The sequence below is a fragment of the Perognathus longimembris genome, chromosome 7 (genome assembly GCF_023159225.1).
Source record: "Perognathus longimembris pacificus isolate PPM17 chromosome 7, ASM2315922v1, whole genome shotgun sequence".
In the NCBI taxonomy this organism is placed as follows: Eukaryota; Metazoa; Chordata; class Mammalia; order Rodentia; family Heteromyidae; genus Perognathus; species Perognathus longimembris.
This window is the reverse complement of record NC_063167.1, coordinates 11,334,976-11,350,342: the sequence shown is the minus strand read 5'-3', so window position 1 is coordinate 11,350,342 and position 15,367 is coordinate 11,334,976. Positions and strand designations below refer to the sequence as shown.

The following is a 15,367-nucleotide window of genomic DNA, read 5'->3' as shown; positions in this document are numbered from 1 at the left end:
TTGGTTTTAGGCAGATTGAGAAAGCCCCGACATGCATATGTGCTCCGCAGTTATGCTTAGCTTGAAGTGATCAGTGTGGAGATTCTTTGATTATGTGTGTTAGAACTGGAGGATAAGCTCTGTTCATAGGTGTTCTTTTGGATTACCCTTCTGGGTATGATCTAGTAGTGCCTTGAGCATTGGCTTCAATGGGTGTTTGTCAGTGGTTGAAGGATGTTCAAGTGGTAAATTCTATATTTTGGTAAAGTCCTTTGTAAGGATCCAAAATGAGGGTTACAGGGCCAGTTAAGGGCTATTATGTTCTGTATTTATTCCCTTTATGTCTCACCAAAAACTGGTTTCCAAAAGCAGTCACAAAACTTGAAAATTGCACTTTATCTTATGAATGTCTGATGTCTCGTGTTTGGTATAAGATCAGAATGGTGACTGATGTGTCCTTAGTTTAAGTGTTTGTATTTTCAAAGGTGCAGCATAACCTCCTGAGTCCTCCTTTTGGATGGGCAAATGGATCCCAGGACAGCAGCAGCCGCCGAGCAGCCACCCCTCTGTATCATGGATTCAAGGAAGTAGAAGAAAACTGGTCCAAGCATTTCTCATCAGGTTAATAAAAACCTGAATTACTAAGTCTTGTGGGTAGAGTTTAGTTTGAAGTTTGGAGATGCCCAGATAATCTTTGGCCATTTACTTTGGCATTTCTCTTATGCACCCCAACAGTTTTAGAAGTTGACTTCCACATATCCCACATTTGTGTTTTAAAACACTGAGATGCAGGAATTAGGGGATATATACATACATATATATATATATCCCCTAATATGTGTGTGTATATATATATGGTATAGATTGCTGTCACTCTCAAAGACAATTTTAATTTTTATTGTTATTATTATAAAGGTCTTGTACAGAGGGGTTGCAGTTATGTAAGTCTGGTAAAGAGTCAATTACTTTTTGGAAAATGTAGCTGTTTATTACTTTGACAAGGTATTTCTGGTTCATCTGGAGGGTTATTGGGTTATTAGGTGCTAATTTTTTTTTTTTTTTGGCCAGTTCTGGGGCTTGGACTCAGGGCCTGAGCACTATCCCTGGCTTCTTTTTTGCTCAAGGCTAGCACTCTGCCACTTGAGCCACAGCACCACTTCTGGCCGTTTTCTGTATATGTGGTGCTGGGGAATTGAACCCAAGGCCTCATGTACACGAGTCAAGCACTCTTGCTACTAGGCCATATCCCCAGCCCTAGGTGCTAATTTTTATGCAGCTTTAGCATGAGTTTATTATCTTTTTGGTATTTGCCATTATACATCATGTAATTATATCATAGTCTAATGATATAATTGACTACATTTGTTGTACAGCACCGTAGTTAATGCCTCACTCTAGGAAACACTTGCTCGTGTCTTGGACACATTTTTGGTTATAGATTTTTGGGGGTTTGCTATAGTTTGCTACATGCTAGAAGCCAGCCTTGCACCTAGGAGGGCCCTTTATATCAAAGAATTAGCTGGTCCCAAATTTCAGCAGTGCCAGGGCTGAGCAACTTTGCTCTGAAGTGTTCTCTTTATTTTTACTTTTTATACTTGTCCAATTTATGAGTGAAACCATTTAACACACACATTACTTTTTAGATGCTGTCCCTCAACCCAGATTCTACTGTGTCCTATCCCCAGAAGCCTCAGAAGATGATTTGAACCGTCTTGATTCTGTGGTAACAGGAATTTTCTTTTTCATCTTTCCCTCCTTTCTTCCCTGAAGTGGTCCTTCTACTTCAGCTAAGACTTCATGTGTATACCACTGCAGTCCCCTATACATTTGAGTCACTTGGTTTCTACCAAGTTAGCATGTCTGGGCTAAAGGAAAGGCTTAACTTTTATTTTAGACAGCACCTCACTATTAAGCCTAGGCTTGCCTGGAACTGGTGACCTTTCTCTCTCAATCTCTTGAGTATTTTTTGTGTTGAGGCAATTTGATCATTGTTAGGATTTGAATTTCTATCAAGTGGGAAGTGTTATTTTTAGATTTATGTGTTGCTCTTCAGGTTGTCACTTCTGACATTTCTAAAGATTGTCTTTGTTTCTTGTGCAAATATTTTAGTGGACAGAAATAGTTTTCTTACTCCACTGCCCTAAAGCCTTGTAGTAGTTCACAGAGTGAGGCCCTTGTGTTGGAAGCTACTCAAAAAATCGACAAGGAAAATTTGATGGGATGTCTGTCAGTCATCACATTGAGTGATAGTGTATGGGTAGAAATAAATGTAAAATGCTTGTCTTTCTCTTTGATATCAGGCATGTGACATTCTTTTCTCCAAGCTTGTCAAGTATGATGAGCTTTATACTGCCCTGACAGCCCTGCTTGCAGCTGGGTCCCAGATTGATACAGTCAGGAGGAAGGAAAATAAGAACGTGACAGCCCTGGTAAGACCATGGAAACTGGAACAGGGTTTGAGCTCTGATAAGCAGTTAGTTCTTACTGTCTGGGAAATCTTGAAGCAGTGCCGTGTTCTGCCTTCAGTGGCTGACTACTTCATATGCTTCCTTCAGGAGGCCAGGGGGAAGATTTAGGCTCTGTTTGATTACCGATTTTTTTTCTGCTAGAAACCAATTTATTAAATAATCTTTGTAATTATGATTGGAAATTCATTATTTCTCTGTATCAGAAATATGGTGTGTCAGTTGGGTACCAGTGGTTTACACCTTAATCCCAGCTACTCAGGAAGCTGAGATCTGATGATAATGGTTTCAAGCCAGGCTGGGCAGAAAAAGTACATGAGACTCCATTTCCCATTAACCAGTAAAAACCCAGGCTGGGGGTATAGCCCATGTGGTGGTAGAGTGCCAGCTTTGAGCAAGAAAGGCTCTGAGTTCAAGCCCTGTATTAGCACAGTAACAAAAAGGTAACACAGTATGTTTATTGTAGATATGCTTTTGTCATTTTTGCGTTTTTTGTGTGTGTGGAACTGGAATTTGAACTCAGAGGTTTGTATTTCCAAGTGTTCTCCCACTTGAACACCTTCCTTTTTTTCATTCTTTTAGTTAGCATTGGGAGAAATACAACTTTTGACAGCCACAGGCTGTTGAAGTGCTGTGTGTCTTTCTGTGCTTCTATGAATGTGTCTGTACTTCTAGAAGCTATAACATAATTCCAAGTCACACAAAGGATTGGCATTGTTGGCCTGTCAAGCAGAATATCCTGCTTTGTTTTGGTTTACTGGTAAAAAGATTGGGGAGCCGTTCTTACTTGGGAAATCTTGAAGCAGTGCTGTGTTCTGTCTTCAATGACTGACTACTCTGTATGCTTCCTCCAGGAGGCCTGTGCTCTTCAGTATTACTTCTTGATACTGTGGAGGATCCTAGGAATTTTGCCACCTTCAAAGACTTACATGAACCAGCTGGCCATGAACTCACCTGAGATGAGTGAATGTGACATCTTGCATACTCTACGCTGGTCATCTCGCCTTCGCATCAGCTCCTACGTCAATTGGATAAAGGTAACAAATTAAACTGATGTCAGTTGTATATGTAGCCAATTTGCTATCTGCTTATGGGGCCTTTTACTAAAACCTTTGGACTCTATATTTCACAAACATTTTTTCTTTCTGATTAAATAGGATCACCTTATCAAACAAGGAATGAAGGTTGAACATGCTGGCTCTCTCATAGAACTGGCGTCCACCAAGTGTAGCTCAGTGAAATACGATGTTGAAATTGTTGAGGAATACTTTGCTCGACAGGTATGCTAATGTTGGCACCATAATGATGGAACATGGTTTCTATAACAGCCTTCTGTCACAACTAATTGGTATCTTGGGTATTTTTTTTAAAGATCTCGTCATTCTGTAGTATCGACTGTACCACCATCTTGCAGCTCCATGAACTTCCTAGTCTGCAGTCCATCTACACCCTTGATGCTGCCATTTCCAAGGTCCAGGTCTCTTTGGATGAGCACTTTTCAAAGATGGCTGCAGAGACTGATCCTCATAAGTCATCTGAGATCACCAAGAATCTTCTTCCAGCCACACTCCAACTTATTGACACCTATGCATCATTCACTAGGTGTGATGACATGCCTTCAGCAATGTACAAGTAGTGCTCACTCAGAGCAGATGCCCAAGGGATGTAGTGATTTACTTCTTTCCTTCTAACCACTTAGGTTTCCCCTCCCCCCCAACTTGGTATATGTTTTCTTCTCTAATATGAGGTGGTGCCTGATGAGGAAATTTTCATTTAGCTTGTGATTAAATTTAAGTTTCATAATTCCTTAGGATATTTTTTTCTAGAATTTTATTGTTGGGAATAGATACTGTAATTTTTCTAAACACAGTCTTTCCTATTACTGACTTGAGATTAAGTACTTTAAATGGTTTTAAAATTTCATGGCATGTAGATAAAAAAAAAACTTAATGAGCTAGAGATTATTTTGAAATTTTTCTGTTTGTTTAGGGAACATTACAAATAGCATTTTCTATAGAATTTGGTATGAAAATGATATTTAAAAACACTTAAATGGTACTTAAAAACACCTCTCTCCTTTAGCAGATGTTCGTAGTTCTTGAGGTCGTTTACTTAATCTTCCCATTAGGATTTTTGCTCATGTATGTTTACAGGGTGCTGGATCATTGTAAAATTTGACTTACCTTGTCTTTTAGTGTGAGTACCTGCTATATACAGGACTGTTTCTCAAGACAAACTTTCTTAAAAATCTTTATTTTTTTATTGTTATTATAAAAGTGATGTACAGAGGCGTTGCAGATAGGTAAAGAGGACATTTCTTTTTTTTTAATATATATATTATTTTTTTAAATTTTTATTTATTTATTTTTTTGGCCAGTCCTGGGGCTTAGACTCAGGGCCTGAGCACTGTCCCTGGCTTCTTTTTGCTCAAGGCTAGCACTCTGCCACTTGAGTCACAGCGCCACTTCTGGCCATTTTCTATATATGTGGTACTGGGGAATTGAACCCAGGGCCTCATGTATACGGGGCAAGCACTCTTGCCACTAGGCCATATCCCCAGCCCCGACATTTCTTTTTAGACGGTGTCACCTTGAGACAAAGTTTTGTATAGCTATGATGAATGAATACAATAAAAACAAGCACCTGCTGTATACCAAGTACTCTTCATGCTTGGGTTATAGTGGTAGCCAAGGCAGATCAAGTTACTATTGCCTGTAGGAGTTTCTAGACTCGAATCTGACCTATTAGGCTGAACTGTTGTTATTCCTAAGCAAATTAGTTTGGGAAATTTTGAGTAAATTAAAGTTAACTTACTTTTTCCTTTTTCCAAATGTACTACTACTCAAAGCCTTATTAAAAAGAAATTTTTGGGGCTGGGGATATAGCCTAGTGGCAAGAGTGCCTGCCTCAGATACACGAGGCCCTAGGTTCGATTCCCCAGCACCACATATACAGAAAACGGCCAGAAGTGGCGCTGTGGCTCAAGTGGCAGAGTGCTAGCCTTGAGCAGGAAGAAGCCAGGGACAGTGCTCAAGCCCTGAGTCCAAGGCCCAGGACTGGCCAAAAAAAAAAAAAAAAGAAATTTTTGGGGGTAGTGCTGGGAATGACATGTAGGGCCTTGTGCATACTAAGGCAAGTACTCTACCAGTGAGCTACACTCCCTGTCACAAAACCTTTGATTCTTTTACTTTGCTCGTCTTCCAAGGTAAGGGAAGGAGGATAGTGTAGTCACTGTATTTGTCATGGAATCACGATTTGCAAGCATTGCAGAGAATGGAATATTAATTGGGAAACAATTACATGTTAGAATTCTCATGAAGGGGCTGACGCTGTCAATTCTGTTTAGTAGAACTATAAGCTAGAAAACTGAGGTGCAAGCTTGTCAGCTTCGGTGGGGCTAGCTTCTCCTGATTGTAGTGGGATTATATTCCTATAACTTCTCCCATGCCCCCTTTTCTTTTAGAGCCTATTTGCTGCAAAACTTTAGTGAAGAGGGAGCCACTGAAAAACCTTCCAAGGAGAAACTGCAGGGCTTTGCTGCAGTCTTAGCTATTGGCTCCAGTAGGTGCAAGGCAAACACTCTAGGTGAGTGCATGCATGTCTTTGTGGTACTTCTCTTGATACTCATCTACTGGTGCTGACCATTTGTTGGAGCCTTCCTTTGTGTAAGACATTTGTCTGACATAGGTTTGTCAGACATAAGTTTGTCTTATGATATTCAAATAACTGTATGAAGTATTGCCTCTTTTCATTTGTTAGGAAGCTGGGGCTTAGAAAAGTTTATTTGATCCAAATTCTACATCTTCCAAATGAGGGAGTTAGGATCCAAATGGATCCATTGATTCCAAAGTGTAAGGCTATTTTGCCTCTGTCATAAATCTGTGTCCTTTTTATCTGTAGTAGTTATGAAGACAACTCCTGCAGGCTTAGAATCTTTTTGCTGAGTTAGGAATGATTTGGAAAGAAAGTTAGAGTGGAAAATCAGAGGGTTTAAGAGCAAGATTGGAGTTCAGAAATTACTCTTCAAAATTTATGGCCATTTCTGTCTCCCTTAAATTCTAACTTAATATTATTCAGTCTCACCTAACACTACTTCACTGATTGTTCTTTGCAATGTGCGTTAATGATCCCTGCCCTCAAGATTTGTCTTTGGGAGAAAAGAGACCAAAGTGCCATCTTGTCGAAGGATGGGCTGCGTGTGTTCAGTGATGGTTGTGGTCTGACTTGCTGAGATCACTCCTCTTGCTTGGTGTTCAGTTGTCTGCTTCCCAGATTAGAATGTGAATGTGATGGGAAGTGGAAGCTTCTGGCAGTGATTGTTAGCTGGTTCTTGGACATACTCACCCAAGCTGTCTTAGTAATTACTTTGATGACCTGCCTGTAATGTTTCTTTGTGCATCTGGGTTTGGCTTTTTAAATCTCTTCTGATAATTCCTTACCCATACTGCCTCCTCCAGGTCCAACCCTGGTTCAAAATTTGCCATCATCAGTGCAGGCTGTATGTGAGTCCTGGAATACTATCAATACTAATGAGTTTCCCAACATTGGATCCTGGGTGAGTCCCTCTTTGTGCCTGTAGTAGAAATGCTGATCACAACCTCCCTCTCCTGAGTTCTGTTCTTACTCTTAGGTTTAAGCTAGCTAAACAGGAGAATTCATAGACTACAGCAATGTTTCCTGGGCTGAATCAGTAATCAATATATTCAGTTGCTCATGTGGTTCTCACATGGTTCTTTTGCTTAGAAGTCCATATGACCAGAGCACAAATGATTTTATTTCTCTGAGTTTTGATTTTGTCACCTGTTAGATATGGGAATGTGGTGATTAAATGTAAAATGCTACCATATTATTGAGCACAGGGATTCTCAATAAATGTGAACCTGTCTCCTTTTCTTTTTAGCTTATGTGTAAGGAACCTTTTTTTTTTCCCCCCTCATGATGAGATACCTAGAGGGTTCTGTAGGCTTTTGAATCCTGTTGGGTCTTTTGTCAGTTTTCTTTTTGCCAGTTTTGGGGCTTGAACTCAGGGCCTGGGCACTGTCCCTGAGCTTCTTTTGCTCAAGGCTAAAGCTCTACTACTTGAGCCACAGAACCACTTCAGGCTTTGTCTGTTTATGTGGTGCTGAGGGCTTCATGCATGCTAGGCAAGTATTCTACCACCAAGCCACATTCCCAGTCCTTGTCATTTTTCTTGATCTTTGGTTATGCTGTACTCACATTACCTCTGAATAGATTATCCTGTCATTAAACTTCAAAAAGAATATAGTCTTGCTTTGTAATTGAGGCTTCTGTTTACATCACCTCAAGCTGCATGCATAGTTAACATCTTTATAATAGAGACCAGATACATTGCAGCTATTTCTCAGTCATTATAGGCAATATAATATTAAAAATGCTTTAGGTGTATACATACGCACTATTAGATATGTCGGTATTGGGTATTTGTTGTATTTACTGGTGTTTGTTGTATATTGAATTGATATTGGATATGGGTTGTATTTAACTGCTTAACTTTGGGCAAAAATTTGTGAACTGCCTAATTCCCCTACGTGGTGTACCTCACAAGATCAATAACCAATGGCGTATTCTTCCCAAGGCCAGTAACACTATATTCTTCCCAGAGCCATTAACTGTTATATTCTGAGTGTAAGCCATTGTTTCAAACTTAAGCAAGTCTTAGTTTATCTATTTTATTTTCCCTATCAGAGAACTTCATCTAGGACGTGTAGTGTATCTGTTCACATCTGATTTGCTTCCTTTCAGCGCAATGCCTTTGCTAATGATACCATCCCTTCTGAGAGTTACATCAGTGCTGTACAAGCTGCTCACTTGGGAACTCTTTGTGGCCAAAGTCTGCCTCTGGCTGCTTCCCTGAAGCATACTCTCCTCTCGCTGGTTAGGCTGACTGGAGACCTGATTGTGTGAGTACCCACCCCTAGCCCTGAGTGCTCTTTGCATCTGTTTTCTTAAAGGAAGACACAGAGGTTTTGTAATCATATGATGATGCTTCTCTTGTATCTTCCTTCAGCCAAGAGAACCTGTTATTCCAAAGAATAAGCACTTACTAGAACAATTGAAAAAAAATCGTAGGTCTGAAGGGCTACAGGGTATCAGCTCTTCTCTTTCTGTGTAATAGTTGTCAGAAAAGGCCAACTTGCTTTAAGCCAGCATTATTATTTGTAGGTGTTTGAGCTTACATGGTACAGAGATGATGGCAGATTGTTTGATATTTCTTTCTCCAGAATCACTGCAGTACTTAAGCTCTGTCATCATAAAGAGTAGGATAGGCCACCAAAAGATCATTTATCTTCTGTAAATAGGTCATAGATAAAGCCATATATTGTGCTGCCTCACAGATTCTTGGTAGTTTTGTTGTTGTTTTTTGTGCTGATATTGGGGCTTAAACTCAGAGCCTCTAGCTCTCATTTTGCTTTTTAACTCAAGGCTGGTACTCTGCGACTTGAATCACACCTCCAATTCTGGCTTTTTGGTGATTATTTGGGTCTAAGAGCTTTTCTGCCCAGGCTGGCTTTGAAATGAGATCTCAGGTCTCAGCCTTCTTATAGCCATGAGCTACCAGCACCTAGCTCAGATTCCTGATGGCTCTACTAGAAAACTCCCTAGGATGGATTGCTTATTTAGCTTTTAGTTAGGGTTCTTTCTCTGTGTCTGTCTGTCTCTGTTGTTGAATACTACGAAATACAGGTCACTAATTTGACATAGTAAATGTATCTTTCACATGGAAAGTATTTTTTGCCTCAGATATAATGGTGAAAAAAACAACCCCATAAATTGTATGGTTGTATGCATACTTAAAGCAGCCATCAAGGGGAGAAAGAGTGAATAAAAAACTCTACCCAGTTAATAATTGAATTATCCAATCCCTGAATTTGTTCACTAACTTGGTCTGTCTCTCTGCTGAAGGTGGGCAGATGAGATGAACCCTCCGCAAGTCATTCGGACCCTGCTACCCCTTCTTTTGGAGTCAAGCACTGAGAGTGTTGCTGAGATCAGTAGCAACTCCCTGGAACGCATCCTAGGCCCTGCAGAATCTGATGAGTTCCTGGCTCGTGTTTATGAGAAGCTGATCACTGGTTGTTACAACATTCTGGCCAATCATGCTGATCCCAACAGGTGAGCCTGAAGGAGTACTGATGTGAAATGGATGTATCAGCACAGCTACAGTTAGCTCAAAGCTGGATACTGTGCTGTTAAAGCAGAAACTGCTTTGTGCACCTCGTCCCTTCTATCACTCTTCTTTATCCTTTCTCCCCTCTTCTTGAAAGAATTTCAACATATTTTATTGTTTTACTTCTTTCACGCATATTTAAGTACTTGAGTCACATTCTCATTCACCCTCTCTGTTAACCTCTCCCCTCCTATTGACACCCACCTTCAGCAGAGCCTGTTTTTCTTTCTTGTCATTTTTCAAAGGGTGTATTAATTGTATCACATGGCTTCATTCACTATGCTGTCTCTAATATGTAATATAATTAGATTAACTCTCTATACTCCTCTCTCCTTCCCTGTTTTTCCCTTCCATCTGTTCAATAGCTTTCGTTGAGCTTGCCTATGCCATCTTCATACCTAGATACATTGTACTGTATTTTGATATTATTCCCCCTTCTGTCTTTTTCTTTCCTTCTCCTCCTTCTAATCCTCTCGTCCAGTCCCATCGTTACAATCATCTTCTATGTGCATATGTATTTTTTAAGTTATTATTTTTTAATTATAAAGGTGATGTACTGAGGGGTTAGTTACATAAATCAGGTAATGAGTACATCTGGTTTGGACAGTGTCCTCCGCCATGTGTAAATTTTTAAATTCATTTCTTGTTTATTTTATAGGGATCTTTGTCAGGTTTACCAGTTTGAAAACATAAATTCATAATCAACACTTAAAAGACAAAATTTCCTCAAGTCTTTGGTTTTTATTCTGTTGCCTACTTTTAGGCTTACCTTTTCATCTACTATAGCCATATTTCATTTCATGAGATCTGAACTGTATATACAAGTATGTATTATCAATGCATTTTTTTTCACATAAGAAATTTAAAACAATTTAGTCATGCAGAAATGATTTGTCCCAGATTATCCCCTGGAGAAAAGCAATCCCCAAATCACTGGAGGGAGTATGAATCAGGACTCGGGACTTCAGATGCCTTTCCTATTTTATTTCCTAGAAAGAGGGTAGTAAAATAAGTTGTGTTGTTCATTCATGAAACTTTTATTGGACTTAATATGTGCTGTTAGACTTTATGCTCAACTTTGACAAAACCAAACTGGACATTGCCCTGAAGGTCTAGTTGTAAGCAAGCTTTGAGTTTTAATGTGAGGAAGACATAAACAAGTCTTCCTATTGGTGCCTTAATTTTTCTTTGACCCTCAGTGGACTGGATGAGTCTATCTTGGAGGAATGTCTTCAATATTTGGAAAAGCAATTAGAAAGTAGCCAGGCCCGTAAAGCCATGGAGGAGTTCTTCTCAGAAAGGTGAGTGGTATTCAGCTTCATTCAGTGTGATCATTTTGTTTTGTGAATTCCTCCCAATGCATGGAGATGTATGTGTTGACTCAAGTGTCCTCTTCTGGGGTTGAGGAAGGCCAGCATGGGTGCCTGCCCCTTGGAGAGGGCTTAAATTAATTTCTGACTTCTTGAGGTTGTTGATGAGGGGTTGGATTTCTGGACCACAGAAATGGTCACAGTGGCCATTTCCCCCAAAGGAGATGAGATTGTGAAGAAATAGAAATGGGTTTCTTTTATGTGAAGCTTAATGTGACTCTTCCATTTCCCCCTCCCGCCTTGCAGTGGCGAACTTGTGCAGATCATGATGGCCACAGCCAATGAGAACCTTTCTGCTAAATTCTGTAACCGAGTCTTGAAATTCTTCACCAAACTCTTCCAGCTGAGTGAGTGACAGCTTTTAGTAATCTTCTTATGAGAACTTTGATGTCCAGCTAATGCTGTTCCTATCTTCTGCCTGAGTTTAACTGCAGCATGAAAATGCTAACAAGTGGAGAGAATCCCTCAGAGAAAGTTTGGAAGGAACTCGACATTCTTGAGGCCTTTCCTTCATCTCTGGCTTTTGGTGTGCCCTGTTCTTGATTTCCCCTAGTCTCTCTTCCTTGACTATAGCTTTTGGTCTGTTTGTAGCTGAGAAGAGCCCTAACCCAAGCCTTCTGCATCTCTGCGGCTCGTTGGCACAACTGGCTTGTGTGGAGCCTGCACGCTTGCAGGCCTGGCTCACCCGGATGACTACATCACCCCCGAAGGATTCTGACCAGCTGGATATAATTCAGGAGAACCGGCAGCTGTTGCAGTTACTGACCACGTACATTGTTCGGGAAAACAGGTAGAATCTATTGCATGTGTGTCTGCTGTCTGTAACATTCTCATGTGAAGAGCACCTACAACTAGCTTTCCTTCAGGCACTGTACTTAGCATTTGAAGTGTTTTCATGGCTTCTTCTTCTTCCCTCACTCCCAGGAATCAAGGGTAGCTTCTTGCTTGTTTCCCATGGAAAGTCTTCTGGAGTAACCTAGTCTCTTTCTTGCAACTGGAGTGAGTGGTGCTCTAGGAGCCCATGTCTGAAACTGGGATTATATTTAATATTTTTAAATCCTTCTGATCATTGTTACAAGTTTGAAATACACAAGAGTCAGATTCTTGTTGATTACCCACCAACTTGCTCTTTCTTTTCTCACAGCCAAGTTGGAGAAGGTGTGTGTGCTGTGCTTCTGGGCACCCTGACCCCCATGGCAACAGAGATGCTGGCCAATGGTGATGGGACTGGCTTCCCTGAACTCATGGTTGTGATGGCCACCCTGGCCAGTGCTGGTCAAGGTGCTGGTCACCTTCAGCTTCATAATGCCGCTGTGGACTGGTTGGGCAGATGGTAAGATGATGAAACTGGAGGAACCTGTTTGTAGACACCTCACTGTGTTGGAGAAGAAAAGTACCTGTAGGTTATTGTCTTTGTAGCTCAGAGTGAGTATGAAGGGAACTTAACTCCCTACTTAACTTTTATTGAGGGGTAGCGTGGTAGCAGTTATTCTGTTCATTTGAGATTCCATTTTCCTTACTTCCCTAGTAGAGTTCCTGTTTGTCATTCCCAAGAGAAGTCCTTGACAGAACACTGAATATCACTGATAGTTCTAAGACCAGATAGCCCAAGTTGTGTTATTGCCTATGAAACAGTTTTCTAAGAATACTTCTGCATCAGAGTCCATGTTACTTCAAGGTTCATGAAGATGCTTTCTTTCTTTGGTGCCTCAGATGATTTTGTGTTTCCCCTTCCTTTTTGTTTTCTTTGGGACAGCAAGAAATACCTGTCACAGAAGAATGTGGTTGAGAAACTGAATGCCAATGTAATGCATGGAAAGGTAAGACAAGTGAGAGTGATAGCAATCAGGGAGCAGGGGGAGAGCAGAATTGTCTTTGGGATCAGGCACAGATCTCTCCTTTTTGTGCCTTCTCTCCTGGCTACTCTGCAGAGAACCAAGCTGATGATCTCAATAATAGCCTAGTAGTATACAATTGCTAACTCTTGCTAACTCTGTGCCATCTTTCAGGTGGCAAGAAGTGATCTTGTGCAATGTAGTGATTTCCTGCTTCTCTTAAGATACTGCTGTGCTGTGGGAAAACTCCCTGCTTGTGCATTTAATCTGTGTAGTCTGAGTGAGTGTTGCAGCTCCAGTCCAGATCATAGAATTACTCAGTGTACCTCCAGGTTCAAGGCTCTGTGCTGAGAGAAAAGGGTTTGAGACTGACAGAAGTCTTTGGTTCAGGCACTTTCCATTGTTCCCCTCCTATGAACCTGGCATAGCATTTAGGTGCAGAGAACCGGCCTCTGAGACTCTACAGTGTTTCCAAGTCTTCTCTGATTTCCTGCTAAGCATGTTTTACTTTAATGCAAGCTAGACCAATTAAGTTCTTACTGATTTGTTGGTGTGTGGGTTGTTTTTTTCTTTTCTTTTTTTTTAAATTGAGATGTAGTCTCCTACACCTCGTGCCTTTAGTCTCCTGAGTGCTGGGATTAGAGGTGTACAACACCATGCCGGCTTTTTATCCATTGTCTGGTCACACTGAAATGTCAGAGTGTGGAGGAAGAAACTTAGGAATCAGAGTCTGATGCCAGGTTTTTGCGGGTTCATTTTGGACACATGAACAATGTGCAATGGTTTCTTGATCGCTGAAGATATTTCTTTCCTTGAATGATCATGTAAGACTTGATAATTGATGACTTTTTTAATGGGTAAAAACAGGGTAAAATAGTAGTGAGAGCCTCTTCATATTTGTAATCCGGCTTTCTCTTTAACAATTTTAGTCTCCTTTTGAGCTTCATTCTTCCGATTTTAGTTCTATCTTGCTGTAAGACTTTGTAAAGAGTTATCCTTGTACTTAAGAATGAATGCATGTAACACTAATTCAGTACAATTTCCTACCAGCTCCAGGAAGGTAGTAGTAAGAGTTTGGGAAATAGATAAATAAAATACATTGCTTTGCATTCTGTCTTGACATGGTTACTTCAATCTTTAGTTTTATTTTATTTTATTTTGCCAGTCCTGGGGCTTTGACTCAGGGCCTGAGCACTGTCCCTGGCTTCTTTTGCTCAAGGCTAACACTCTGACACTTGAGCCACAGCGCCATTTCTGGCCTTTTTGTATATATGTGGTGCTGAGGAATTGAACCCAAGGCTTCATGTATATGAGGCAAGTGCTCTTGCCACTAGGCCATATTCCCAGCCCCTAATCTTGAGTTTTACTGAAGAGCACTTACATAATAAAGTGCAAAGAACTAAAATATCTGTCGGATCTTCTCTTACAGCACGTGATAATCTTGGAGTGCACATGCCATATTATGTCTTACTTGGCCGATGTCACAAATGCCCTAAGTCAGAGTAATGGTCAAGGCCCAAGTCACCTGTCAGTGGACGGAGAAGAACGAGCCATTGAGGTGGACTCAGACTGGGTGGAGGAGTTGGCAGTAGAAGAGGAAGATTCCCAGGCTGAGGACTCAGTAAGTCATCCCTAAGCTAACCTTTCAGGTAATGGCTAATTAGCATATTAGTAAGCCTTTGGTTTCTTTGTAGCCTTCTTGCTTTCCTCCAGATCACACACCTCATGTGAGAGGTATATTTTGTTTGGTTTTGTTTTGTCTTTGTTTTCCTAGGCCCCACATTGTAAGCTTGGTACAGGGACTTTTTAATAATTGTTTGCCTTTCTCCTATCCAGAGTCACTTTTCCTGCTCCTTGAGCCTTTACAGCCAAAATAGAATGTTAGAGATGAGTTCTTTTTAGGAATGGTGGGAACTGTCTAGTAGAGGAGACATTAAGATTTATTTTTTTTCTTCATCACAAAGCCTTAAGATTCACACCTGACATTGCAGTAGATTTTCAGCCTATTTCCAATTGGGACATGTTTCTGTTGATTATTGATGATTCTCCTTTGGGTATTGAAGCAGGTATTTTTGTGGGTACATAACTGGAAGGATATATTTCTAATGAAAAAGATTTACTGTCTTTGAAGGATGAAGATTCTCTTTGCAATAAACTCTGCACTTTTACCATCACACAGAAAGAATTCATGAACCAGCATTGGTAAGAGTCTTCCATTTATGTGGAGGTCCTTGTTCGTTATCCCTTCTGAGCTTATTAGCTTGGTCCTTGTTCTTTTTAGGTACCACTGTCACACCTGCAAAATGGTGGATGGAGTGGGTGTGTGCACAGTGTGCGCTAAGGTATGCCACAAGGACCACGAGATTTCTTACGCCAAGTATGGATCTTTCTTCTGTGACTGTGGAGCCAAGGAAGATGGAAGCTGTTTGGTGAGAGACTTGGAACCTTCACTGAGCTCTAAAGGGCAGCATGTTAGTGACATCAGCACACTTAGGCCAAACTGGAAAATTCCCACATCTCTTTCATGGT

The 15,367-nt window shown here is 40.6% G+C and overlaps 1 protein-coding gene across 1 annotated transcript in view; it reads left to right on the top strand.

Annotated features, from left to right (window-relative positions):
* Positions 1 to 15,367, top strand: part of Ubr4 (ubiquitin protein ligase E3 component n-recognin 4) — a 121,789-nt gene that overhangs the window by 32,880 nt on the left and 73,542 nt on the right. Inside the window, 18 exon segments of the mRNA XM_048350361.1 lie at positions 465 to 600; positions 1,623 to 1,702; positions 2,280 to 2,408; positions 3,299 to 3,481; positions 3,602 to 3,724; positions 3,817 to 4,046; positions 5,908 to 6,029; positions 6,902 to 6,999; positions 8,208 to 8,365; positions 9,369 to 9,578; positions 10,833 to 10,934; positions 11,250 to 11,350; positions 11,595 to 11,793; positions 12,148 to 12,336; positions 12,760 to 12,823; positions 14,268 to 14,459; positions 14,970 to 15,040; positions 15,120 to 15,267. Of these exon segments, the coding sequence (XP_048206318.1) occupies positions 465 to 600; positions 1,623 to 1,702; positions 2,280 to 2,408; positions 3,299 to 3,481; positions 3,602 to 3,724; positions 3,817 to 4,046; positions 5,908 to 6,029; positions 6,902 to 6,999; positions 8,208 to 8,365; positions 9,369 to 9,578; positions 10,833 to 10,934; positions 11,250 to 11,350; positions 11,595 to 11,793; positions 12,148 to 12,336; positions 12,760 to 12,823; positions 14,268 to 14,459; positions 14,970 to 15,040; positions 15,120 to 15,267 (2,535 nt within the window).